This window comes from Oryx dammah, unplaced genomic scaffold, assembly GCF_014754425.2.
Source record: "Oryx dammah isolate SB20612 unplaced genomic scaffold, SCBI_Odam_1.1 HiC_scaffold_7, whole genome shotgun sequence".
NCBI lineage: Eukaryota > Metazoa > Chordata > Mammalia > Artiodactyla > Bovidae > Oryx > Oryx dammah.
The window spans coordinates 7600012-7622407 of record NW_024070191.1 but is presented as its reverse complement, the minus strand read 5'-3'; the positions used below and the strand labels follow the sequence as shown (position 1 = coordinate 7622407).

The 22396-nt window shown below is 37.9% G+C and overlaps 1 protein-coding gene across 1 annotated transcript in view; it reads right to left on the bottom strand.

Annotated features, from left to right (window-relative positions):
* NEIL3 (nei like DNA glycosylase 3) overlaps window positions 1-22396 on the bottom strand; it is a 45489-nt gene that overhangs the window by 10304 nt on the left and 12789 nt on the right. Inside the window, exons 2-7 of the mRNA XM_040243240.1 lie at window positions 21187-21314; window positions 13957-14091; window positions 13437-13650; window positions 7854-7928; window positions 5942-6108; window positions 655-824 (exon numbers count right to left, since the gene is read on the bottom strand). Of these exons, the coding sequence (XP_040099174.1) occupies window positions 655-824; window positions 5942-6108; window positions 7854-7928; window positions 13437-13650; window positions 13957-14091; window positions 21187-21314 (889 nt within the window). The remainder of the gene's footprint in view (window positions 1-654; window positions 825-5941; window positions 6109-7853; window positions 7929-13436; window positions 13651-13956; window positions 14092-21186; window positions 21315-22396) is intronic.

Below are 22396 nucleotides of genomic sequence, written 5' to 3'. Positions count from 1 at the left end.
CCAGAAGTCAAGAACGGACTTTCTCCTCCCTAATTGAAGAAAGAAAGAACACTTTGAGAACACAATAGAAGCCACATCAATGAGATGGTTCTTAATCACAGGTTTCCTCTGAGGTTTTACATTCTCTGAACGCATGAAATTGTGAGCTATGAAGAGTTATTTTGAAGAATTTGAATGAAATCAGTACAATTGTCTGGGTAAAGATTTTAATAACAAGGGGTAGGAGGGATAAAGAAAGAGGAATAAATTCAGCATTTTTCTATTCCACCTGCAAAGATATTCTTACAGAAATCCTCCGTTTCAAATTATGAACCACTTGGACTGAATAACAAACTCAAAAGTTGCTGAAATCTGCATAAAACAACGGTTTATTGAATAATTCATTAGAAACAGAGAACAGATGTGATCATCTCAGTTTTTTGAGATACAAAGGCACATACCATGTCTTCCCTCCCTGTTTAAAAACAAAAAAAAAGAGCTCAACAGAATATTAGCATGGTTTACACGCAAAGGCTGGCAATTATTTTAAACCTTTCAGAAAGAAGGCATTTTAGTTAGTTGTGAAATATCAAAATGGAACAAGATATATACTTGACTTTGTGCAATTTATCCTCTTTGAAATGGCAGGAACTCAGAATCAAAATTCAGTCTTACCTGCAGGCCTTGAAGTCAGGCAAGCATCACATGTCTTAGAAGATGGCTTATTTATTAGAGTACAGACTTCACATGTCCACTGCTCTTCAGATTTCTGGGCCACACAGTCCATAAGATGACCCTCTCTGCTAGAAGGCCAACTGACTGTGGTGTTTCTAACTGGCAGCATGCTAGAAGAGAATGTGTCCTGAAGTTAATCATTAACACTTTTATTATGGCCTTGTTCTTATACATTCTGAGTGCCCCAGAAACAATTACAGAACCACTAATACCCAAATGCTACACGTTTACTATTGGTTAGAAGTTCTATGTCTCAGAATGTTTTCACTTGGGTCCTGAAAATTGCCGTTAAAGACAGAACTAACAAACGTCTTACAGTCGAAGAACTGTGTATGTGTGCTTTTAAACCAACTAAAAGCAGTTGACCTAACCACTAGGGAACATTTCGGAACTAATTTTTAAAGTAAGTGGGACTCTTCCTGAAGCAAAACTATCTTTATTCGACCAAATTAGGGAGGAAAAAAGTTATGCAGAAATTAAAGAAATAACTGTTAAGATGAGAAAAGCTTCACATTTACTTTGTGTGCCTCTGGAATTTCTCAACATCTACTCAGCACTGTGGCAATTAGTTGAGCTACAATCTACTATGATGAGGAAGATATCTATACTTAACGTTATTTCCCTTCATGTGAAACTCTCTCATGTTGATATCTAACTAAGAGATTAGTAAGCAAATAGTAAAACCAACCTCGATTTATGGCACAGACGTAAAGTATGATTCTCTACCCTGAACTTCTAATTGACTCTGTATTGTTAAAGGAAGTGCCTTTCTAAGCTCTGATATAGTCCTGCTCTGTAGCACGTTTCTGAGTCTACAGAGCACATCACACGGTTTAGCAACCAAGGCAGTGTCATGGATTCCTTTCGTGTGTCCAAACATTAATATTGAAAAAACACTCTTCTGGTAAAGGCTTTCTACCTTACATTTCAGAACATGACTTCTTTGACTTTCAAAAGTAGTCTTGTCTTCTGTAATATTTTGCTCCCTACATATAATTATAATAGGTTTTAAATTCAGACTTGTCTGGTAAAATCATAAATAGCATAAGAAAATCTGAAAGTAAGACACATCTCATTATGGTTCTTTTATCTTTACTTATCTTGACTTTTAATGCTATTCAATATTTCTTATCCCTCTAAATCAACTATAGTTTAATAAAATTTAAAAAATATTTCTTATTCCTATGCAATACCAGACCTTCTAAAGAATTTACTTGACCTAATGCTTGCCCTCTACTGACTTACTATGAGAGGCAGCAGCATCATGCATTTATTCATAATTAAGTAAAGCACAAAAAATTTAAATAACCTTCAGATTTTTAATGTGCTCCAACTTTTCACCATTTTCATTTTCTATCCTATAAATTTACCATAAGAGGATATTTATTGTTACATACAGAAGCTTTGGAAGCATTTTCTCCTAACTGCTCCATGTCTTAACAATCTAGTAATAAATTATTTCCAGTCCCCAATTGGACAGTTCACCAGAATTTCAACCTTAACATGTCTGCAGTAGGCTGAATAATGACCTCCAAAAGATTATCAGAGTGATCTCTTAATCCAAACACAAGTATCCTTAAGAGAGAGTGAGGCAGAGAGAGATTTGATACATGCAGAAAGGAAGGCAGAGACTGGGATCATATAGCCACACATGAAGGACATTAGAATTACCAGAAGCTAGAAAAGGCAAGGAATGGATTCCCCGCAAGAGCCGCTGGGCTAGGGGTACACAGCCTGCCCACACTGTGACTCTGGCCCAGTGAGAATAATGCTGAACTGCTAGCATTCAGAACCATGAGAGAATAAACTGCTGCTGCTTTAAGCTATCTGGTTGCTGGTAACCTGTTATAGCAGCCACAGGAAACTTGTACAGATAAAAGTCTGGACCCCTGCCCCCAATCTGCAATCCTGCTGGTTTGTCACATCTCGGTAAATGGCATCACCATGCACTCAGCTGATGAGGCAAGAAACCTGGGAGCTGTCTGTAACACTTTTCCCTCATACCCAGTCTGTCAAAACATCCTGTAGGCCCTGCTGCAGAGGCAAATCTGCCAGACACTCAGGAAGCTTTCGTGGCTTGCTGTGTGGTCCTCTGTGGAGGGGGGAGGGGAGGGTGGAGGATGGAAGCAGTCATTCCAGCAGCACGACGTGGAGGGCGCTGTCCGTGGCGTGAGGCCTGGGGTTCTCTCTGGGCAAAGCCCATGTGCTGCCAGCACCACCATGTACCTGCTCGGTGCCCAGGGACCACATGCCCTGGTGATGTCAGGGAGCAGGTGGACTGTCTCAAATGTCCAATTCAAGAGATGCTGCTCCATTCCTTGCTTAGGGGATGTCATGACCAGGGCCCCAAGTCCATTCAAACATGCACCATCCACCAGTGACCGAGGAACAGCCTGGTAGAGGGGAAGCTGAGGGCTGGTGGTCCTCAGATAAAGGACTGAGCAGCAGCACCATGTGGGAACGTATTAGTCACAGAGTCACTATTATATTTTCTCTGTGCTATCCCAGCACTTGATGTATTGCAGACCCTAATAAAGTCAACAGCAGAAAAAATGAAAAAGTGAGAAAGAAATTATAAAGACTCCAGTAAAGTCAAAGAATAATGCAGTTTCCCTTCATGGAAACAATACTCACACACACAGATTTTGCTAGTTAGTATGCAAGAAGAGCCAACAATACACGGTACAGGTATGCAAAGTATGGTGTGACCAATAGACTAGAAAATCTGGGTAGGACTTCAGGAAGGACTGAAGTAAATTTTTAGTGACTGAAGGAACACAAGAATTTAGATCATTATGATGGGGATTTTTAATATTTCATTTGAATTTGAAATGACTTTAAAACGAAAAAAGTTTAGTCAATATAAAAAGTGCTCAAATGCTCATCCGGACAATGACTAGAATATACTTACTTGTAGAAATCTCTAAGAGTGGGGCAAATATTACTTGTTTTCAAATGCTTTATTATGTACACACTTATTCTGCAATAAGTCTTCAGCTGGGTGCCAACATATAAAACAGAACCAGGTTAGGAGGGAGGGACTTGAGGGCCCAGGACATATCCAGTGCACCATGCCTCTACAGCTCACAGTTGACTTCCAAGACTCTTTCAGGGAACCCTTGAGGCTTTGAATCCTAGTTTCAAAAGAACTTTGCTTATTTGACAATCTGGAAAAATGTGAATTTTTAAAATTTTCAAAAGCTATCAATTCATAGAAAACAAATACATGTGGAATATTAATCACTTATTCAGTAGATGAATATATATTGAATGTCTTCTGCCAGAAACTCTTATACGTTTTTGATTGAATAAATGTAATATTAAAAATAAGAAACCCTTAAATTTGTGTAATATAACATTATCTAACCATATTTCAGATCTCTGATAGTAAAATGGGGTGAGGAAGCTGAAAAAAAGGGGGATATGGCATGGTTTAGAGAAAAGTAACTGTTAACAAAAGGTGATGAAGAAAATGAAACATAGGAACAAGGAAGAAAAAACAAAAGACAGCTGCAGACATACTTACTGATGGAGACGTAATGGGGATCTGGACCACATCACTCCCGTCCCAGGGCCCTGAGCTCCCCAGACAAAACGGTGCCTCCGCCCTCCCAGGCCTCCTCACAGACGTGTATCTCCCTGCTTGCCCTCCTGTCTCCAACCACCGCATCCTGTTCCCTCTCTGCCTCTTTTCCCCCTACTGTGTAGTTAGGGATACTCTCCAAAGCTCAGACCTTGCTTATTTTCTCTATACTTTTCCAGTGAATCAATTCTGTGTTAATACTTCCACCAACAACACAGGTGTAACCATCAAGTCTTCATTATCCATCATATATGGATCTGGTCCACATATCCAAAACTTGGATTTCTCTCTTCCATTCCACCCATCTTTCCCAGTCCTGTAAAGTGAAAATTTCTGTTTGGGGGCTTGGAATTTTTTGCATTACCCCACATATCAAATCTGTCATAATTTTTGCTGGCTTTAGGTGACTATTTTTTCCTCCATTTCCAGTGTCTTGACTTCAGGCCTAGTAACCATCTCTTGCCCATTATACTACACAAGTTTCATGTGTGTTTCTTCATTTTCTATCCTAACATTGCTATAATCAATTAAAAAGTCTTTAATCTACTGATTTAGGTGAGACATGAACCATTCCTAGTACTACTGATTCTGACCAGTTAACTCCACCCTAACTGTAAAACTAGCTTTTCCTATTGAACAGCTTGCAGTCTTCACGTGGCTTGGCCAGTGTTACCATCAATGATTTGAGGTTTGTGGCAATGCTTTTCCAATTAAATAATGTCTGCTTGCTCATTTACTTAGCCAAAATTATATCTCTAAAAGAAACATCAAATTACACTTTTTCTATGAGATTTCCCCAAGCTTTTGTGTACCTATAAAGAGCTAATGTCCCTGCAGTCTGGTAGCACTTAGTGTGCTTCATGTCTGTACTGATTATTCGGACTTAAAATCACAAATCCTGCAGCTCCTTTACATGGTTAATATTTCACCCAGCCTTCCCCAAAGAGACCTACGGCATCTTACCAGGGTAAGTGTATACTGGGGAAGGAGAAATCAGCAAACATTTTGCAAACTACAGGACCCTAGTTCTGAACTGACACCTACTTCAGGAGGCCCGAAGTACCACTGTACTCCACGGGTCAGAGCAGGGGCTTGTGCAGGTCAGGAGATCAACACAGTTTTAGCTCAATTCTCGCAGTGGAGCCAGTGTGTCCTTGAACCCACCCAGTGTTGAGTTCCCTGCCCTGGAACGCAGAATGGGAACAGACTGACTCAGCCACTGGCTGAATCACTACGTCTATGTTTAATAAGTAGTTGGTTGCTTCACCAGAAAGACAGCAATTCTGTAAAGAGAGTTTGCTAATGTTTTCTACTATTAATTAAGACCTTTGGAAAGTAGTTGCATTTTTCCAATTATTGACAAAACTACACTTCCTGGTAATCATTTTATAAATGAGACAAAAGCCAAAGCCTGGATATTAACATCAAACTTACAGATTTTCTGCAGAATCAGAAGAGGCTCATAAATCATCTCCAGATCTTTCTGGTTTTTGGAGGATATTATTTACTATTTTCTTCCAAGCCCTCAAATGAGTTATGTTCTGTTCTTAATAGCCTGATAGCTCTTCAGCTATGTTCTCTTATTAATAGCCCTTTTGTTAAGAGAATTGGGGCAAACAGTACACTTTAAATTAGATTTCTCACCATATGTCAACATGCTGAGGATTTTCCTTCTGACAGTGAGGACAGAAATATGTCATTCTGTTATTCTCCCCTAAGCGATACACAGTTATTTTGCAGCAACACTGACCACAATTAGGACGCTTGTAAACCTTATAGTGTTGAGAGAGAGCAGATCGCACTTTGCAGCACTAAAAACAAACAAACAAACATTATGTTATATACAAAACAGTGTTGATATATTCTTGAAAGTCATTTCTAAAAATGATTTGTTAAAAATGTACATGTTTATACATATATCCTCATAATCTTTCTTTCATCTGAGAAAAAGGTATTGACAAGATTCAGCAACATTTGTCAAATAAGATTTGTGTGAGGTAATTAAGCCATTATTTTATAACTTATTAGTATTTAAAATTACTCTTTGCATGGCTTTTTGCCCTCTTATCTAAAAAGGATACAAAAGTACTATAATTTAAAATGTCTTTCATGCTTTTAAGGTTTTTATAATTAAACATAATTATGTGGTTATAAGAAAAATATTAGATTAACTTTAAATCTGATTATTTTTAGAACACTGAAGCTGCTCACTTTGTTTCAATAGCCAAAAAATTTATTTCTACAGGGTAAAGCTTAATAAGATCATCTTCTTTGCTGACGTGAAAAGGACAGTTGTTTTTAATCTTACAGGTTCACTGGAAAAGAAGAAACATTCAGATGCCATCGTAGCAGCAAACATGTTCCATTTGGCATAAGTTCTATTTCAAAAGACACTGACTATTCTCTGCCACAGTTTCATTCTACTCACATACACAGAAAACTCCTCCAAAGACAATGTTTGGGATTTATATCAGCAGTGTGAAAATTTAAAAGCTCAGAAATACAGCAAATAATAGTACAAGCTGAAAATCTAAAAAAAAAAAAAAGCCCATAATAATTTAAGCCGAGTATTGAAATACACATCTTAATCTGGGCAGAAAATGGGTAGTTATTTGGAACCATCTTTCCCTAAAAGCACAAGTGGGCATAAGTAATATTGAAACAGCCACAGATACTTAGGACAGGTATATAAAGCTAAAGACTCATTAACACTTTAGGCCAACTAATGAAGAATCCTACAAACCTGACTTTCTAACAATAGCAAAAATAAACATTTTGAACATAGAAAATGGAATGTAGAGAAAAAAGGACATATTTTTGATAATTTGTTTAAAGATAAAATATGTTTCTGCTTAGTTGCTCAGTCATGTTTGACTCTTTGCAACCCCATGGACTGTAGCCCGCCAGGCTCCTCTATTCATGGGATTTCCCAGGCACTGGGATTGCCATTGCAAAGGGTTGCCATTTCCTTCTCCAGGGGATTTTCCTGACCCAGGGATTGAATCCATGTCTCCTGCATTGTTAGGCAAATTCTTGACAGGTGAGCTACCAGAGAAGCCCATGCCTATATACACAACTTTCAAAATTTACAATTTAGTTAGGACTTATTCTCAAAACAGCCTCTGTGTTAAGACAAATATTATTCTATTTTATAGATAAACTAAACCTAAATTAAGTAACCTAAATAATATTAACCACACAAATGGTAAGTGGCAAAATGTGATTGCACCAAAGTCTATATTTTTCCCAAAGTATGACTCTCTGTCTAGACTATCTTTTACTTTTGTATGCCCCAAATTAGAATATGAGTCTAAGTAACATGCCAACATACCTGTCCCTCAACTTAGTATAAACATAATTTAACATAATTATAGTTAGTTTGGACTGACCTTTGACCTAAAATTTTAAGATGTTAATTATGCCCACAACATGTCACTTCTTCGCACTGTGCCTCTACACTCTTACCCTTAGATGACTACATAGAGCCTTAACATTTTTGGTGCAATTAAAGGGAAATAAGAAACATGTTGCATAGTTGAAAAATGTTTGCTCTTACCCTGTAAAAAAGAATGCTGAAATCACGTATCATTTTCACAAGGTGATGGATCTGTTCATCTGTTAACTGACAAACCTTAAAACAGAAAAACTACTCAGGACAGTTTCATAATTTGTTTATTACTATAGACAATAGTACCACTTGCCAGTTCTAAGAGTACTATAAATAGATTTGAAACATATGCATCTCTTCTAAAACTCATATATTTAGTGTTCTTAACAGCGTTGACCATTTCAAGCGCAGATAAATAAACACCATTCTTGAACTTATTTACAAAACAGAAATGAACTCACAGACATAGAAAACAAACCAAAGGGGTATAGCAGCAGGGGTGAAAGTCAAAGTGTTGGTCACTCAGTTGCGTCTGACTCTCTGAGATCCCATGGACTGTATCCCGCCAGGCTCCTCTGTCGGTGGGATTTCCCAAGCAGGATACTGGAGTGGGTTGCCATTACTTTTTCCAGGGGATCTTCCTGACCCAGGGATCGAACTAGGGTCTCTTGCACTGCAGGCACAAAGGAAACCGCCAGTGGTGGGGTGGGGGAGGTAAATTAGGAGTTTAGGATTAACTGATACACACTACTATATGTACAATAGATAATAAGGTCCTACCGTATAGCAGACAGAACTATATTCAGCATCCTGTAATAATCTATAATGGAAAAGATGTTGAAAAAGAATATGTACATATATGTGTGTATAACTGGAAGTGATCAAGCAGGAGATGGTCAAAATAAACATCAACATCCTAGGAATCAGCAAACTAAAATGGCCAGGAATGGGCGAATTTAATTCAAATGACCATTATATCTACTACTCTGGGCAAGAATCCCATAGAAGAAATGGAGTAACCATCATAATCAACAAAAGAGTCTGAAATACAGTACTTAGGTGCAACCTCAAAAATGACAGAATGATCTCGGTTCATTTCCAAGGCAAACCATTCAACATCACAGTAATCCAGGTCTATGTAATCCAGTAATCCAGTCCCCAACCACAGATGCCAAAGAAGCTGAAGCTGATCACTGCTATGAAGACAAAGAAGACCTCCAGAACTAAAACCTAAGAAAGATGTTTTATTCATCATCAGGGATTGGAATCCAAAAGTAAGAAGTCAAGATATACCTAGAGTAACAAGCAAATTTAGCCTTGGAAAACAAAATGAAACAGGGCAAAGGCTAACTGAATTCCGCCAAGAGAATGCACTAGTCATAGCAAATACCCTTTTTTAACAACACAAGAGACAACTTTACATATGGACATCACCAAATGATCAATACCGAAATCGGATTTATTACATTCTTTGCAGTCGAAGATGGAGAAACTGTATACAGTCAGCAAAAACATGACCTGGAGTTGACTGTGGCTCAGATCATCAGCTTCTCATAGCAAAATTCAGGCTTAAACTAAAGAAAACCAGGAAAAACACCAGGTCAGTCAGGTATGACTTAAATCAAATCCCATATGCATTCACAGTAGAGGTAACAAATAGATTTAAGGGACTAGATCTAGAAGAACTATGGACACAGTTCTGTAATGTTGTACAGGAGACGGCAAACAAAACCATCCCAAAGAAAAAGAAAAGCAAGAAGGCAAAGTGGTTATCTGAGGAGACTTTACAAATAGCAGAAGAATGAAGAGATGTGAAAAGCAAGGGAGAGAGGGACAGGTACATCAAATTAAATGCAGAGTTTCAAAGAATAGCTACAAGAGACAAGAAGGCCTTCAAGGAACAATGCTCAATAACAGAGGAAAACAACAAAAAAGGAAAGACTAGAGATCTCTTCAGGAAAACTGGAAACATCAAGGGAGTATTCTGCCCAAAGATGGGCACAATAAAGGATAAAAATGGTAAAGACCTAGTAGATGCTGAAGAGATCAAGAGGAGATGGAAAGAATACATGGAAGAACTGTATAAAAAAAATCTTAATGAACCAGATTACTGCCATGATGTATGTGGTTAGTCACCCAAAGTCAGATGTTCTAGAGTGCAAAGTCAAGTGGGCCTTAAGAAGCACCGGTGCAATAAAGCTACTAAATTCAATGAAATTCTAGCAGGACTATTCAAATCCCTAAAGGAGGATGCTATCAATGTTTTGCATTCATTATGTCAGCAAATCTAAAAGACTCAGCAGTGGCCATAGGACTGGAAAAGGTCAATCTTCATCCCAATTCCTAAGAAGGGTAGTAACAAAGAAAGTGCCAGCCATCGGACAATTGCACTCATCTCCCATGATAGTAAGGTCATGCTTAAAATCCTGCATGCCAGGCTTCAGCATTATGTGAACCAAGAGCTTCCAGATGTCCAAGCTGGGTTTAGAAAAGGAAGAGGAACTAGAGATCAAATTGTCAGCATATGCGGGATTATAGAGAAAGCAAGGGAATTTCAGAAAAACATCTATCTTTGTATCATTGACTATGCTAAAGACTTTGACTGTGTGGATCATGACAAACCATGGAAAGCTCTTAAAGAGATGGTAATAGCAGACCATCTTACCTGCCTCCTAAGAAACCTGTATGCAGGTCAAGAAGCAATGGTTAGAACCTGTATGGAACAACTGATTGGTTCAAGATTGAGAAAGGACTACAACAGGCCTGTCTGCTCTCACTTGCTTGTTTAATCTGTATGCTGAGCACATTATGAGACATGCCAGCCTGGATGAGTTACAAGCTGGACTCAAGTTAGGAAGGAGAAACATCAACAACCTCACATGTGCAGATGACACCACTCTAATGGTAGAAAGCAAAGAGGAACTAAAGAGCCTCTTGATGAGGGTGAAGGAAGAGAGTGAAAGAGCCAGCTTAAGACTAAATACTAAAAAATCTAAGATCAGGGCGTCCAGCCCCACTACTGCATGGCAAATAGGAAAAAGGTGGAAGTAGCAACAAATTTCCTCTTCTTGGGCTCCAAAATCACTGCAGACAGTAACTGCAGCCATGAAATCAGATGACTGCCTCTTGGGAGGAAAGTGATGATAAACCTAGACAGGGTTTTGAAAAGCAGAGACGTTACTCCGCTGACAAAGGTCCGTATAGTCAAGGCTACGGTCTTCCCAGTGGTCATGTACTGTTGTGAAATCTGAACCGTAAAGAAAGCAGAATGCCAAAGAATTGATGCCTTTGAACTGTGGTGTTGAAGAAGACTCCTGAAAGTCCCTTGGACAGCAAGGAAATCACAACAGTCAATACTAAAGGAAATCAACCCTGAATATTCACTGGAAGGACTAATGCTAAAGCTGAAGCTTCAGTATTTTGGTCATCTGATGTGAACTGATGACTCATTGGAAAAATCCCTGATGCTGGGAAAGATCAAGGGTAGAAGGAGAAGAGGGTGTCAGAGGATGAGATGGCTGAACGGCATCACCGATGCAATGGATATGAACTTGGGCAAACTCCAGGAGGTGGTGAGGGACAGGGAGATCTGGTACGCTGCAGTCCACGGGGTTGCAAAGAGTCGGACATGACTGGGCGACTGAAAAACAACATAACTGAATCACTTTGCTGTACACGTGAGACTAACACAGCATTGTAAATTAACTATACCTCAACTTTAGAAAAAGTGAAAATTAAAAGAAAAAGAAAAAATACCATTCTTATTTATAAACTTTAATCTTAAATTCAAGTATTTATTGAATATCTACTTTGTACTCTGGACATCTTCAAAGCCCCAACATTGCCTATCACAGCCACCTTGAAAAGTTTTGCAGAGGATAAAGAGGAAAAGAAAAAAAAAAGATCACAAAGAAAGAGGGGAGGGAAAAACAAGCACAGGAGTAGATGACCACCAAGATCACTGTCAAGTTTTAAAAAGATATGAATTTACAGACATGCATTAATACTAAAGTACTTGTTAATACATGGAAGAACTCAGAAACAGACTTTACTGAAGATTTTTTTTGTGTACCACCTAATATAAATCTCCAGGTACCCCTTGTAGAATTAGTTATCATTTGGCACATGTAGTTTCAACAGCAATTCCAGAACAAATTCTTCCTGATGACTCACTTTTGTTGTGTGTAATGAATACATTTTTACACAATGGAAATAGATTTTTCAGTGCCTAAAATCTAAAACTGTTTAATCAACAAAATCCTTCTAAAAGTAAATATTATCTATTTTTTCATTTATTTAAAGTTTAAAACATATGTATTATACTTCTCAAACTCATTTATTTTTTATCACATCTTATGTACTATGTTCAGTCATATCTTAAAATGCTTTTAGGGGGCTAATAGCTTACCATTAATTTTTAACCTGCAGGCATTATGGGCAAATGATCTCCTACTAGATGAATGGCTGGCTGGATACAGTGATAAAAAGTAAATTGCCAGTTTATCAAAGATAATAACAATGCTCTGGGTAACAACACTCAGTTCTTTTTTCAAAAATATTTTCCATAGAGGTCAAGGTGATTTTAAAAAGCTCATAAACTCATTCCTGTTATAATTCTGTTTTGTTATTCTGAATTACAGAAATTTGACTAGCTTGTTCCAAGGGTCAAAAAACAAACTGAATCTATAACAATTATTAACTAGTTTCTCTGAAAACTTATTTCCTACTGATTTGGATTGCATAAAACCTACCTGGGAAGAAATCACATAAAATAGTTATCTTTGGAAATATGTAAAAGATGGTTTAGTTAATAGACATTACTTGGGTCTGGATAAAAGCCCTAATGTAACTTTCTTCCCTGGAAACTAAAACGTATGTATCCTTCCACCTGGATTTGAGTTCTAACCTCTCTCACCTTCTTACAACTTGGCCCTATTAATCACCATTTTCTTTTTTTTTTTTAACCTCTCCCGCTCTGCCAGTTCCACCCCCTCACCAACATATAAATAAGTTCATATCACTTCAGTTGAAGAACAAGGAAAAAAAAAACACCTAAAGATCCAGTTCTTATCCCAACTTCTCCCTCTGGCAGTCGAATATTTTCCCTTTGCTCCAATCTAAGCTACCTTAACAATTACTCTAAATTTTGCTTCCATTTCCTCACCAATCACTTAGTCTTTGCATCTTGACTTCCAGTCTTACCATTCCATCAAAACAGCATTTTCTAATGTCACAAATAGCTATACTGAGTGACTGCAGAGTATGAGTTTAATATGTCAGATACTAAGAGAAATTGGTGACCTTAGTTCCTTTATACATTCACCAGATATTTCTTTAATGCCTTCCATGTGTGAAACACTGTATTTAGACACTCAGATATGCCACTGAATCAAACAGACACTTTCCTCCTAAGAGACTGTATTCTAGCAGAGAACAGATCTTACATACTATGTATGTAACAAGTAAACATCAGGCTGTATTTGAAAGTGATCAGTTGTACGGAGAAACAAAAAAGCAGAGCAAGTTATAGAAGACTGGGGGGATGAAGTGGGCACACCCAACTTTAAAAAGAGTGGCCAGGGTTGGCTTCATAGAGAAGCTGACATGGGCAAACACCCCCTGAAGTCTGTTAGGGAGAGTGTGCTACTGACAATCTCTCCAAACATGTCAGGCCAAATTTAAGTGTTCCTCGTTGAGCCCTTCACAATATTTAAAAATATAGAAATCATTTAAAAAATATTTAAAACCTACTTTGACAGAGGGATGGAGACCACTGTCAAAGAGAGCTTCATTTTTGATGATGTTTCCCACCCCAGGCAACACTTTCTGATCCATTAACACGTCACATAGCATCCGTGCTTTCTGCTTTTTCACTTCACTTTCTGCTCTGGAGAAACTAAATCTAGGTGAACATACATCTAATTCTTCCATCACTCTTATTCTCTGTTGGCTTTCTGTTGAGTTTCTAAAAAAGGAATAGACAACACATTAATCATGGGCCTGGTTACAATCCACAGTGTCATTTTAAATGAGCTTTGATATAAACCCTTTACATTAACCAGCATATAAAAGTTATATAGCCAAACAATGAAGATTCCATCAAACTATGTTATTTGAAGACTCTTTTAAATAACTGTTTTTTATCAATTATAAACCACTTTTAAAAATTTTGTGTTTATTTTTTCATTTCCACATGTGACATCCCAAACCCAACTGCAGAGCCAACTTTGCAGTTTTGCAGCAGAAGCATTTTCTAACTTAATTTTTTTACCTGATTTCTACTGATGAGTCAAAGAAACAAATCAGATCTTTGGTGAGCTGTACTTCAAAATCAGGAGAAACTCCATTCTTATTTTTAGACTCAACTGGATTAATCACGAGGGAGCCTTTCATTCCAAAATGAATCCTGGAACAAAATCAAACCCATCTTTGAGCAGCAGAAAGTATATTGTGTGTTAAATTTTTGTTTCTTCATTTACTGAAATATAAGCAAACAAATATCAGTCACAATAAACACTCAAGGGCACAAAATGATAGCTAATATCACATATTTTTTTTTTGTTAATGACTTTGCATCCTTATAAAACAAGATATGGCAATCATTTTTTCAACCCACAAATAAAATAAGTTCCTAGAGAAATAATAAGGCCCTGATAATAATCCCAAGAAAACATCCCCCTGTTCTTATCAGATGAAGTAACTTTTATTCACACAACAGTCTACTGTCTTCTCAGCCTTTTCTGAGATTCAAAGGCTTGGGGTGAGATAAGGCTAAATTTAAATTGCCTACAGTTGGTGTTTTTATGAATTCTACAAAGCCACGAACACTCACATTTCTTACTTCTAGCCACAGTGGATTGGAAATGTACCCATTCCAAAATGAGATCTATAGCTTAAGACACTTATTCTTTTTTACCCCCTCCCCTGCTTTGGGATAACACAATGAAACAATTTTTTACAAAATCTTTCAGATCAAAAGAAAAGAGAACAAGTCAAAATACCATTGTCTTCAATTCTTTTAGTTTCCTTCTACCTTCATATGTATTGGGAAGAGGGGATTTATAAATATTTACAGTTAACTTGAAAGCCACAGTGCAGTGATGAAAAATTCATAGCCTTTCAGTTTTTATAGGATTGATTAGCATGTCCAGTTAAAAAATAAAGAAAAAAAGTGGTTCTTTGAGACTTCTGATGATGAAGATCAGAAATGATTCTCAAGATGAAATACTGTGTTCTGCCTTTCAAATCCTTCTCCTTATAGCTTTGTTGAGTTAATAAATATGGCTTTTTTGGCAGCAAATGTTACTGCTCTATACTTCTAATTCCAAAGCACCATGTTATAGTTTTGTACAAGGTTAACCAGTCTAACTTTAAAAATGTGGGTTTTAAACTCTGTGTGCCCTACTATCAATCATATATGCATTTTACATGCCCCATAGTTCTTGACAGGAAAAATGTGTGCCTGTAAGTACTCTATAATTTAGCTATGGAGGTTCAACCCCAGTGAAAGGTGTACAACTGTCATGCCCAGAAGCCATCATACCTAAAATCTTTTCAGCTGCATGGCTCATAAAGTGGATTCTAAATCATTTTCTATAATGAAACTGCATCCACATATAAAATCTCAAAGGTTAAGACCCAATTCAAAGGCAGGAATAGTCTCAGTAAGAACCCTGGATCAAATACACATACATATACCTTTTTTTGGTCTTACAAATCTATTTAGGGAGAAATGTGCATAAAAATAACTTCTTATAATTAACAAATTTTAGTTAACTTTTATGAAATAGCAAACTGTTGTGATAACCACGCCCCAACAAAACAAATTTTGTTTATCGTTACATACCCTTTGTCTAAAACTAAGAAACTTAACAGTATCATGAAAATTTTCAAGGCATAGTAAATACCCATACTGTTACTACAATCATACTGATGTCTTATAAACTAGGACATACACCCTTATTGTATTTGCATTCAAGAGTCAGATTTGTTTTCAAGATTCCTCATTGTTATCAACCCAGTTTAGGAAAATTTGATTAGATCCTTATTTCTTGACATCTCATGTTCCCTCCACCCCAATCCAACTGGTTTCTTGGGCTCATTCACTGTGCATAACATGACTGCCTGCCCACAGTGGGCTCCAGGCTACACCAGGGGTGGTCTCTGTCCCTTCCTCTGATCCACACTTTTGACACAGTTGATTCAGGAATGGACACCTGAGTCAAGCTGCATTCATCAGAGTTCTCCTGACAAACTTATTTGGGACAGAGAGAGATCAGTTTCTTGTTAGGACTGGGAGACCTGGGAGCTGGGAGCTGTCTATGATATTACCGACAGGGCACTGGGCACCAGAAAAGCCAAAGGAGGCCTGTCTGCAGAGACACAGATTGTAGAGAATTTTAGAGGAAGAGAATCACGGAATGCAGAGTCCTCAGAGCATTTAGTCTTTGCTTCCAGTTCTACCTGAAGGCTGACTCCATTATCTTTAGGTATTAAAAGACACTCATATTCTTATAACAGATAATTATTAAAATTGTTTAAGTTGAGCTTCTGCAATTTACAACCAAAATTTTAATATGAAAATTCTGTCCAAACTAAAAGCTGAAGTGATTAAGAAAATTGTATATTTTTCCAGTTACACATAAACCATTATGGTAACCAAAATAGAAAATAAGTTACTGCTTCAAAACCTTATTTTTCATGAATTAAGAACTTGCAGATGTACAAGCTGGATTTAGAAAAGGCAGAAGAGCAAGAGGTCAAATTGCCAACATTCATTGGATTAAAGAAAAAGAAAGATAATTTCAGAAAAACATCTATTTCCGCTTCATTGACTATGCTAAAGCCTCTATGTGGATCACAACAAACTATGGAAAATTCTTAAAGAGATAAGAATACCAGACCACCTGATCTGCCTCCTGAGAAACCTGTATGCACGTCAAGAAGCAACAGTTAGAATTGGACATGGAACAACTGACTGGTTCAAAATGGAGAAAGGGGTACATCAAGGCTGTATACTGTCATCCTGCTTATTTAACTTACATTCAGAATACATCATGCGAAATGCTGGGCTGTTATGACTCACCAGCTTGAATCAAGATTGCTGGGAGAAATATCAACAACTTCAGATATGCAGATGATACCACCCTAATGGCAGAAAGTGAAGAGGAATTAAGAAACTCCTGATGAAGGTTAAAGAGGCTGAGAGGCTGGGTTAAAACTCAACAATCAAAAAACTAAGATCACAGAATCTGGTTCTATCACTTCATGGCAAATAAAAAGGGGAATAATGGAAACAGTGGAAAATTTTACTTTGGGGGGTTCTTAAATCACTGCAGACAGTGATTGCACCATGAAATCAAAGATGCTTAAACCTACGTAGCATATTAAAAAGCAAAGACATCACTTTGCCATCAAAGGTCCGTATAGTCAAAGCAATGGTTTTTCCAATAATCATGTGTATGGATTTGAGAGCTGGACCATAAAGAAGGCTGAGCGCCAAAGAATTAATGCTTTCGAACTGTGGTGTTGGAGAAGACTCTTGAGAGTCCCTTGGATTGCAAGGAGATCAAACCAGTCCATCCTAAAGGAAATCAACCCTGAATATTCACTGGAAGGACTGACCCTGAAGCTGAAACTCCAATACTTTGACCACCTGATGGGAATAGCTGACTCACTGGAAAAGACCTTGATGCTGGGGAATACTGAGGGCAGGAGGAGAAGGGGATTAACAGAGGATGAGATGGTTGGATGGCATCACTGACTCAATGCACAGGAGTTTGAGCAAACTTTGGGAGATAGTGAAGGATAGGGAAGCTTGGCTTGCTGTAAGTCCAAGGGATTGCAGAGCTGGACACAACTTGGCAACTGAACAGCAACCCATAGACACTTTACTGATCAGGTTTCTTAGATTGCAAGTAACAGAGACTCAACTCAAAAAGTTTAGGCATTAAGGGATATTTGGTAGCTCATGGGTCTTCCCAGGTGGCTCAGACAGTAAAGCGTCTGCCTAAAATGTGGGAGACCTGGGTTCAATCTCTGGGTTGGGAAGATATCCTGGAGAAGGAAATGGCTACCCACTCGAGTACTTTTGTCTGGAAAATCCCATGGATGGAGGAGCCTGGTAGGCTACAGTCCAGTTGCAGAGTCAGACATGACTGAGTAACCTTCTTTCACTTTTTACTTTCATGGCTCTTAGGAAGGCTGAAGAACCAAAGTGCAGGAAAGCTGGATCTCAGGGACAGAGGGAATAAGGAATGAAGATGCCTTGGGGACTCTCTCTGTTTCACGGAGACTGGCTGTATCTTCCATCACCTTGTCTTTTTGGACAAGCTGGTGGCCACATACAATGTCTAAGACCTCACATCCCAGCTTCCCTCCATCACAGAGAGGCTAACTCTCCTCAGCTCCAGCTGAGAAAGTTCACAAAAGAACTCAGACTGACCCAATAGATTGTGTTAGGAAAGAAACGCTAAATTCAACTTGAACTCTCCAGTTACTGTGACCAGATAACCAGTTTCCAGAAGAAATGCTGTCCGCAAAAGTTAAAAGGGCAGACTGGACAAACAGTAGGTATTTACTACTTTAAAGTGTAAAATTTGGAGTCCTTATCACATTCCAACTTTTCCTAACATATTATGTGACAGATTACAAAGCTACGTTTAAGCTGTAAAACCCTCTTATATGCAGCATATCATAGATTCCTTAAAGATTTTCCAGCAAGCTAAAAAAACTGTCACATTATCTTTTGCATTTCTCCAATAAATCACTAAATTACAAAACTGATAATGCGTAATGCTTCACTAAAATGGCAAAACCTCCAAAATATTTCAGATACAGCTTTTGGCCTCTGAGTATGTATGTAACTATTATTGTATGTATGTATGTAATAATTATTCATGTAAACCACAAGTTAAAAATAGCAAATTTTTTTTGGAAAAGATACTCATTTAAAAATATATTTACATACAGGTTAATCCACAACATAAGCTGTGTCATTTTGATTGAAAATAGTGGCTTGAAGGGTGGGTGAATAGATTTACAGATATACACACACATAGCATCGGCAATATATGCACCCACAGTTAGTAGATATTCTATCTGGTACCGGGAGAAGGCAGTGGCACCCCACTCCAGTACTCTTGCCTGGAAAATCCCATGGATGGAGGAGCCTGGTAGGCTGCTGTCCATGCTAAGGGTCGGACACGACTGAGCGACTTCACTTTCACTTTTCACTTTCATGCACTGGAGAAGGAAATGGCAACCCACTCCAGTGTTCTTGCCTGGAGAATCCCAGGGACGGGGGAGCCTGGTGGGCTGCCGTCTATGGGGTAGCACAGAGTCGGACACAACTGAAGTAACTTAGCAGCAGCAGCAGCAGTGGGATTGTGAGTGTACACATTTATTCGTATTTGTTCATTATCCTTAGTTTGCTTTAATGAGTATTTGATACATATTTAACAAAAAGTTAAACATGACTTTTTTGTTACATATTAAAAGCTTCTAAAAAGTGTTTAGAAACAATATAGGTATTAATCACACATAACACCACAACTGTGCTCCTAAAATAAATGTATGTTAAATCATTTTTATTATTTTCTGGTACTGTTCCAAGAGCTTGAGCACTTAGATAAACATATTTTAGCAACAGAAATAGTCAGCATCTAATTTGTACCTTTCTGAAGCTTGGATTTTACATGGCAGGTTCTCCTCCAGAGGGCTAGGCCTGTATTTAACTTTGATAACAAATGACTCCCAGGAAGACTCACAGCCTGACCTATAAGATGCACCAAAATCCAAGGGCAGTTTTAATTGTGAGATGCTGCCTATGGAGGGAATACTGTAAGTGATCATTAAGCATGTTTCTGGCTATCGGCTTTCGAAAGAGCAGACCAGCCTGGTGAGGACAGAACAGGTCAGAAGTGAAGACAACATTCCTATCTCACGCTCACAGACCTGCAGCCTCACACAGGATCCCATTTCTCTGACACAGTCATCCATCCTCCTGAGCAGCTTAGGTCAGGAGAGCATTTCTGTATCTTGTGTTAAACTGTGAAAAGGAATACAGTTGATTTTAGGTTGCTTACTTCATATTCAAACAGCTGATCTGTCAATGACCTTGAATTGTCACATCAAATAGTATTTGAGGCTGCAGAAACTGGAAAGAAATAGGGACCACGCTGCTCCTCATCCATAAGCTGAGCGCAAACCTGCCAGGGATGGTACTATGTCGCTGAGTTTGAGGAAACAACTGTGCTGGTTGAGAACTTCAGCGGACACCTACAGCCAGCCTTTCACTGAGAAATGATTCCCCTTATCAGTCTGGGGGAGAAGACATGATAAAAACCTCCCTCTCACTCTACAGAAATAAATCTGCACCTCACACCAGAGAATCAATAACGTATCAATGTTTTCAACTATCTCACATGGATCCTATTGCGTCCTTCTCTGTTCACAACAAAGAATTTTCAATCACATCAATCAATCTACTACCACAACAATGCAGCCTGCTCCTACATGAACTGGGAGGTTATGTGATGTTATCAATTCCAGACAAAGAAAAACCATGAAGGGACAGAGCTCTCCAAGGACAGCAGCTGCTGACAATGAGAGAACAACACGTCAAAGGAAAAGCAGCTAGGTAAACTCTGAAATACTCAAAACAAGCAAAAGCTGAGATGCAATAAATAACAATCACGTAGTCATATTATCTATGACACTATTCATCTTCACAGGGTCCAACAGCAGAACTTTCAAGAAGATGAAAACTGTTTAACATCTAAAAGAAGAATTTTAAAAAGTTTAAAGTTTACAGTTTGCGAAAGCTTAGGCTAAACTCCAAGAAGACAAAATGGACAGACATTATTTCATAGGACTTTTTCATATTTTTTACAAAAAATCAGATAGGTGACTACATACATTTCAACACCTTTATCACTAAGTCAACCTGTAAGTTAGCAACTGATTTCCATAAGCACTGTAAAACAGCAAAGAACCAGTTACCTCTGTGGAAAGTTTTTGAAATGTACAGGTAAGCTTCCACTTCTGTACAAGGCTTTGGAGAAAGAAGGAAGAGAGAAAAATATACAAATCTGGAGAGACATTCAAATCAAACTAGGTGTCATAAAGAAAATGATGTCACTAATGCAATAAACATTTGGTAAAAACAAGAGAGGGAAAGGGCACCAGGGGAGTTTGCAGATGAGTGAAACAGAGATGTGTTGTTCTAACAACCTTTGGGAAACCTTGCCAGACTATCTTTTTTTTTTTTTTTAAGAAATAAATTGACTAGCTCTCCAAGTAATGATGACATCATACTTTTATTCTTCTACTTGCTGCTTTCCACGATAATTTCAGAAATTTCAACCTCTTGTAGTAGAGCTCTCTTAAAAATGGAGTACTTTCTCTGTGATTAAATGTGACATGTAGCAAACTGCAAGAAAAGCCTTCTGCAGATCTTTAAAGATAGAGAGGTCAGATGTATTGTACAGGTTTATCTTACCGTAAAGCTTTTGGCCCAAAGTACATGAAGAGCTCCTTCCCCAATGTTTCCACACCACTGTAAACATGTCCATTAAACAGTCTCAAGAAATCTTGACTGGAATTTTTATTATTACTCAGTGCAGCAGCCTAAGAGAAAATACACATGTGTAAACATACAAACTTGAAACAAAAATCATAATTTAAATTTTAACATTTTTATATTATTCCATGCTCAGGTGCATCCTAATGAGAAGAATCGTCTCCAATAAGTCGAATAATGTAAACAGCTGTTTACATATATTTTGTTAAATTACTAGGCAGTTATTTAAAGAGAGAGAGGCCCAAAAAAAAATTAAGTGGGAAAAAAAAGTCATTGGCACAGAATCAAAATGAATTTCTCCCAGGACTATACTGTTCTATGCATGTGAAAATAAGGCACAGGGAAATGAAATGAATGTTTTAAAGTTAAAAACTAGGGCACAGAGTCTTTCGTTTCCAAAGTACAGCCAAGGTCCTTGGAAGAGCATTCAGATAAAAACATCTAAATGTGGTAAAGAATAAAATAGGTAAAGAATATAGGTAAATAGTATATTTTGGTAAAGAATAAATTTTGACCTTTGATGATGAACTCATAAACCAGTAAGAAAGAAAAAGAGGGCAAAAGCCAAGTAAAAGTGAGAGAGAACCCCAAAGGAGCCAGATTTTATCAGAAAGGCATTTACTGGACATTAAGACATGTGACCTCCAGTTTTCATGGCTCCGTGGGATACAGAGGGTCAGAGGCGGAGCCTGGGTCCCTCTGGGGAGGGGATTCTGACCACAGGGCTGCTCCTCTGCCACTCCCCAGCTGTAATGTTCAGAATAAAGGAAAAAGAAACCCAGTACACCTTCCCCCATCAGCATGGAAACCAAACAACAGATACAACATATATACTGAATATTATAAAAAAGACCAAGGTAATTACAGACATAAAATATCAGGACTCCTGTGGGTGAAGGGAAGGAATGCATTGAGTTTACAAATACCTGAGAAGCCATGCCAAGTAGCCATTTTCTTTTTTAAAGAAATAAATTGACTAGCCTTTGAAGTAAAAATGCATAATGACAGAGAAAATGATGACAGAAATAAAGCTTTTTTCAGAAGCCAAGCAGTATGTATGCTGTGATTATAAAACTATAAAACAGTTTAGATACTGTCTACGAACAAACAACCCACTCCAGTATTCTTG